Genomic DNA, 6,306 nt, shown 5'->3' with positions numbered 1-6,306 from the left:
CTTTATTTGAGAAACGGGCTCTATAGGAAAAGATATCAGAAGGAATGAACCCTGGGTGTAGTGCAAGAAAAGAGAAATTCATTTTGTCAACAGCAAAACTGCGGAAACATGGGTACCATGAAAACAGGCCAGGAAGCCTCTCAGGGAAGGAGGTTTCTAGTGGGACGTGGAGTTAAAGGGAAAAGAGGGGGTCACGCACTGTGGCATGGTCATGGTCAAGGACATGGACTGGGTAGCCTTCAACTCTTTTCCCTTCTCTGTCCAGAGAAGGAAAAAGCAAAGCAAAGCCCAAGCAAACTCCATGCACTTGATAAGGGAAGTGCTTCACCAAGGCAGCTACAACAGCATCTTCTTACTTCTAGCCCAGGATGTGCTTCTGGAGCTGGCACACTGCCTCTGCTCTGATGTGGGCTCTGGGCCTTTGCCACACTGCGCTCCACCTTCGCGTGTTTTTTGGCAGGCCACAGCTCTGCTTTTTGCTCCTCTTCCTCCACTCCCTTGCGCTTTCTTGCAGCCACCGTCCTGCAGAAGGAGTGGTTGTCAACTGCAGGGGAAGGTCGTCCCCCTGTCCTGGGACCTGCTGTTCCAGGAAGCCCTCCAGCCTGGAGAGCAGCTTTCACATAGATCTTGCCATTTGGCTCAGCACCTCTCCCTGTTAGAACCAAGAAAGGGGAAGCTGCAAGATTTAATGAGTCCAGCACTACCTTCAGTCTGCAAACTGGCACAGAATCACAGAATTAGAGGTGTTGGAAGGGACATCCAGAGATCATCGAGACCAACCCCCCTCATCAAGACCAAAGGCCCAACTGGGCCACAATACGGAGAAATCTCATCTCCAGTGTTGACTGCAATGGATCTTAGGCTCTTGGGTGAACTGTGGGCTTGATTTTCCAATCCTGGACAGGAAAGGTCACTGTCAACCCCTCCAACTGCAAGACCTCAAGCAACATGCAATGACAACAGTCGCAAGAAAGGACAGACAGCAAGCCTGACTAGAAAGACAGGACCCAGAACCCAGATGCCTGCTGTGTGTCTGTAGCTCTCTTCACAGCTGGGCCACACTCCACACCAGTGTCCTGCCTTCCTGCAAGGCCATGCTTCACTGCAAGCCTGTTTGCTTCAGCTTCTAGCAGAAAGGAAACAAGAAAGACGTGAAGAGCATCTCTTGGGAGGAAGATCTGAGCACAGCCAAACACAAACTTCTGCTCCTCAAGCGTACTTTCTTCCATTCATTCCCATGGTGGGAATCCAGACTCCCTGCAAGTGAAAGAAAAATGAGGCGTGGAAGGGTTATGGGCTGGCTGGAGGAAGAGCTGGAGTTGATCCAGCGTAGGGACAGAGCTTAGGAGCCCTCTCCCAGTGTTCAGAGACACAAGCCAGGGCACAGGAAAGGCCACAGGGCACAGGACTCAGAGAGTTTGGGGACTGAGACTTAGGAGAGAGTGAAGAAACCTGAGGCAAGGGAAGCGCTGCTCAGCTGGGGAAGAAGGCCGAGATGGAAAGCAGAAAGCAACGATGAGGGCTTGAGCAAGAAGCCACAAATGACAGCAGAACCACCTGCAACGCTTCCTCGGAGGTGGCACCAAAGTCAACGGTCAGTATGGTCCGGATTGCAGGCACGGCCGTGTTTCCCTTTTGTGGACAATGGAGAGGAAGGAAGGAAGCTGGAAGGGAAGGGCTTGTGCTGCATTAGAAGAGGGCTTCACCTGTGCGGGACTTGATGTATGGCAAGAGCTGGAGACGCTGCATTCCTTCAGGGTGCTTCAGCTCGATCCCTGTTTCAACGTATTGATTATTAGCTGACCTTATAGCATGTCTTTAGTCATTGTTAGTATCTTACCTACTTAATTTTGTGTTGAAATGTATTTTAGTTGCATTTTGCATCTCTTCATTTCAAATAAAAGCCAACCAAACTTTTTAAAACTGGTGCTGTCTCTTTCAGTAGCTGCGCAAAATGTGCCTGGCTTGGGCTGGCCATTGTAGGGCGATGAAGCGGTCGGCTTCAGGTCCCTCCATGGAAATGCAGCTGCTTTTCCCCCGTTTCCCTGTTGGTGTTCTGCACCTGTGGCCTTTCAGCCCAACTGGAACTGCTAGCAACAGACTGTGAGCATCCCCTTGCTCTGCGAGGGCTGAGAGGAAAGCAAGGGAGAGGAAGCAGGGCGGGAGGAAGAAGGGTGTCCCTGCACTCAGCCCCTTGAGCTTGTCTGTCTTCCTGGCTGGCTCTTTCAGCCTTCTGATGCACCGTGTGTTGCTGTTTGCCCCAGGAAGCCCAGCTGCATGCATGGAGGAGGACAGGGCAGCTGGGGGGCTGCAGGTGAACGCGCCTCAGGCACAGAGCTGAGCCGTGAGCCGGGAGGGCCCTGAGCCGCACGGCGCTGCTTCAGCTCCAATGGCTTCAAGCGCGCGATGGGCAGCGCTGCGTGTTTAGTGCCAGGGTGCTGCGAGGGCACGTTGCTGAGCCAGAGCCCAAAGAGGAGAGGCTGGATGCCAGGAGTGTCTGGTGGCCATTTTCAATTGGCGCCTTGGCGTCTTCCTTCTTCCACCAGCCTGCACAGTGGACTCGGTACAATGAGCTACAAGGCACTGCCTCCTGCTGCCTGCATGGCAGCAAGCAGCGCTGCCGGAGGTGAAAGAGAGGATTGTTGGGCTGTGTGCAGCAAAGGATCTGGATGTGAAGGAGGGAAACCAAAGATTGATGAGTGGTCATTGCATCTCAGCTGTGGGTCTGAGCTCAGCCCGTGCAGCAGCACCTCGGGGCTGGGGCCGAGCCCGGTGCCCGGGGCTGTGCTGCCTGCAGGAGGCTGCGGGGCTGTGGGGCTGGGGCAGCCGCTGTGGGTGCAGCACATGGGCATGGGGGAGGGCCGGCAGCAGGGAGGGCGTTGGGTCCGAGCACAAATCGTGTTGGTCACAGCACAGGGGCTGCAGGGGATGCCAGGAGCGCAGAGCAGGGAGGGCTGGGCTGTGTGCAGGACACGGCATGAAATCTTCCCTCGGCAGCTGCTGAGCTTTTCCCCCAAGGCTTCAGACTCAGATGATGAGGCTCTGCAGTAAAGCCAGCCGGGCCATCCTGATCCTGCAGGGTTAGGAAAGGGCACAACAGAGCAGTCAGTGAGGAGCACAAGGCAGTGAAGCGCAGCACGAGCCATTGATTGCCTGCACTGATGATGTTCTGCAGCCACCTCCATTGAGATCTGTGTCCTGAGTGCGGATGGAAAGTGAAGGGAAAGGAGGAGCGGGGGATGGAGGGGCAGGAAGTGCTTGGTGCCGGCGGGAGCAGTTCCAGGCCATGGCGGCATGGTGGCGCCGGGAAGGTGATCGGAGCTGAAGGAAGGTGTGTAACATGTCCTTGCTCTGGCTGTCAGTGAGCGGGACGAGTCGGGGCTGCAGTTCTGTGCTGGTGTTTGTTGCTGGGACCGGCTGCCTGAGCAGAATGGGGGCAGCGAGAGGGAGGTTGGACAAGCGGCAGCATCAGGAGCACGGCCCGGTTCTGCTGTGCTGATGGTGCTGTACGGCTGTGGGTCCCCACTGAGGGTCGGTGAGGCAGCGTGGCCCCGTGTGTGTTCCAGCACGGTGTGCGGATGTGGGATGTAATGAGAGTGAGTGGATGCAAATGGAGTCAGAGGTGTTACAAGGAGAGGCTCAGGATTGGAGCATGGAGAGCAGAGCTGGTGTGTCCCACGCCAGTGCCAGCAGTGCCAGCAGTGCGGCCGCCATGTTAGAACCTTGGCCATGTCACCTTGGTCACCTTGGTCACCGTTGCCCCACGCAACGCACTCGCCTCTGAGAGCTCTGGACGTTGACAGCCATGCCGGAAGCCAAGAGAGCAAGGCTGGAGGATTCCCATGATTTAGGTGGGAAGATGGAGCCGGGGACCGCAGGGTCAAAGAGGAGGAGGAGGGGGCCCGCCATGACCATCAGGTGGCAGACAGGCAAGCGAGCCCATTCCCATCGCGCCTGGACCAGCTGCATGACCACCTCCGTGGAGCCCATGGAGGTGGATCCACCTCCAGATGAGCCCATGGAGGTGGATCCACCTCCAGATGAGCCCATGGAGGTGGATCCACCTCCAGATGAACCCATGGAGGTGGATCCACCTCCAGATGAACCCATGGAGGTGGATCCGCCCGTGGCACAGCTGGCCTGGCACCACACCACCGTGCCAGGCCCCACATCCTTACCATCTCAGCTCCGCCATCACTGGTCCAGGCGCTGGGCTCCTTACCGCCTGCGCGGCCCCCGCCCCCGGCATTAGCCGGGTGGCTTCATTTAACATCAGCTCCTCCTTTGAGACCTCTGCGGGCCCCCGGTTCCGTCCTAACCCTATTTCTATTGTGGATTTTAGTGTTAAGTTTAGTTGTAGTTTTAGGAGTAGGTTATTGTTTGCGTTTTTTAGTTAGGAGTAGGTTATTGTTCACGTTTTAGTGTTAGTAGATGATTGTTCCTGTTTTAGAGCTAGTTGTAGGTTACTGTTCATGTTTTAGTGTTAGGTGTAGGTTTCTGTTCCTGTTTTAGAGTTAGGCATAGGTTACTGTTCGTACTTAGAGTTAGGTGGGGTCCTACCAGCAGATGGCAGCAAACAGCGCTCACTCGGTAAGCACACGTCTGCTTTCTCACCCAATGACATGACTGCTGCTTCATGAGTGCAGAGGTCTGTGACATCTCAGAGGGATGGGATTTGCATCTTGTGACTTCTCTGTTGCAGATTGTCGAGGAGCAGAGCGTGAGTGGCTGTGAAATGCAATTGGGCTTCATGGAAACAGTCCGGAGCTGTGTCTGGAGCTTCCTGCGTGGCCGTTGTAAGGTAGGTGTGCCTTACTGTAAGCGTGTGCTGAAGCAGTGTTGGTTAAGCACAGCTCACTCCTCTGTCTTCAACAGATCAGCTTTCTGCACTCTTTATTTCTGTGGCTGGCGTTGTAGAGCACAGCAGCAGCAAGGCCACGAACACGTCTACAACCAGGTACGTGAACATGGGTAACTTTAATGGCTAGAATAACGTTCCTGTTAGTATCAAGGCAGTGGTCACGCGTGTGTGCTGGAGCTCATGGATAGGTTTATTCTTGCCTGTTAAGCTTTTCCCTTATTGACACCCACCCATCCTCTCTTGTTTCTCTTCCCTTTCAGTTGTTTGAAAGCTCCCTGACTGTTTCCCAATTGATTCTTGCAGGACTCGGAGGGTTTTGAGTCTCAGACTTGGCAGACAGTGAAGAAACCCAAGGCAAGTGCTGCTCAGCTGAGCAAGAAAGCCAAGAAGGAAAGCAAAAAGAAACGATAAGGGCTTGAGCAGGAAGGCACAAAGGACAGCAGAATCGCCTGGATTGCGTCCTCAGAGGTGCACCAAAGGACACACACTGTGTGGTGCGGTTTTCAGGCCTGGCCATGCTTTCCCTTTCATGGACTCCAGAGGGGAACTAAGGAAGCTGTGTCTTTAATCATTACCAGTATCCCGCCTTTTTGGTTTCATATTGAAATGTATTTTGGATGCATTTGGCTTCTCTTTGTTGTAAATAAAAGCGAAACAAACATTTGATAAGTGTTGCTGCCTCTTTCAGTAGCTGCTCAATACAGTGCCTGGCTCGGGCTGGCAATTGCAGGGCCATGAAGTGGTCGGCTTCACGTCCCTCCCAGAATCACAGAATCACAGAATTGTAGGGGCTAGAAGGGACCTCTAGAGATCATCGAGTCCAACCCCTCTGCCAAAGCAGGCTCCATATACCACATCACACAGCTCGGCGTCCAGGCGGGTCTTGAATATCTCCAGAGAAGGAGACTCCACCACCTCCCTGGGCAGCCTGTTCCAGTGCTCCGTCACCCTCACTCCCCCCCACCTGCAAGTGCAGCAGTACTGAAGGCTGAGGGCTCTTTTCGTAGGCAGGCGGGCAAAGGCAACTGAAATGCAAGTTTGCTGTCCCTCTTTGTTCTCGCATCAGTAGGCCCTTGATATCTTCCCAGCACCTCTCTTAATCAGCCTGGAAATGTTTGCTAGCAGGAAGTAACCCCATCACATTGCCTTAGACTAATGATGCCTTTTTCCCCACTCACTGCAGGCAGCCTCTGTGAGAGCAGTGGAGCAGCAGCTGTCTGTGCTATGGCTGTTGAACTGCATTTCTCACCACCTGAGATCCCTGAGCCCACGATATTGGAGAACATGCTGCGCTACGGACTCTTGTTTGGAGACCTTTTCCAGCTCCTGTGTGTGCTGGCCATCATCCTGCCAGCTTTCAAGTCCCCAAAGGCAGTAAGTAGCGCTGTGTGAGATTGATAGGAATGCTCAGGCAGTCGGCTGGGAGGGAACCGTCTGTAGCTGTT

General features: G+C 54.3%; 1 protein-coding gene across 2 annotated transcripts; it reads left to right on the top strand.

Annotated features, from left to right (window-relative positions):
• The first annotated feature begins 2,785 nt into the window (after positions 1–2,785).
• On the top strand, positions 2,786–5,068 carry LOC146756957 (uncharacterized). 2 transcript variants are annotated; one of them, XR_014936962.1, is made up of 3 exons: positions 2,786–3,331; positions 4,703–4,801; positions 4,876–5,068. XR_014936962.1 is itself a non-coding variant. In XM_085523393.1 (3 exons), the coding sequence occupies exon 1, from the start codon at positions 3,806–3,808 to the stop codon at positions 4,250–4,252; it is 447 nt and encodes a 148-aa protein (XP_085379519.1). In that variant the 5' UTR covers positions 3,721–3,805; the 3' UTR covers positions 4,253–4,590; positions 4,703–4,801; positions 4,876–4,976. The 2 variants fall into 2 exon arrangements, 1 of the variants encoding a protein (XP_085379519.1); XM_085523393.1 differs by lacking the exon at positions 2,786–3,331 and adding an exon at positions 3,721–4,590 and having other exon boundaries at positions 4,876–4,976.
• Positions 5,069–6,306: the final 1,238 nt, after the last annotated feature.

The sequence above is a fragment of the Coturnix japonica genome, chromosome 24 (genome assembly GCF_054131305.1).
Source record: "Coturnix japonica strain WE chromosome 24, WE-NBRP24, whole genome shotgun sequence".
Lineage (NCBI taxonomy): Eukaryota > Metazoa > Chordata > Aves > Galliformes > Phasianidae > Coturnix > Coturnix japonica.
This window is presented reverse-complemented; position numbering and strand designations above follow the sequence as displayed.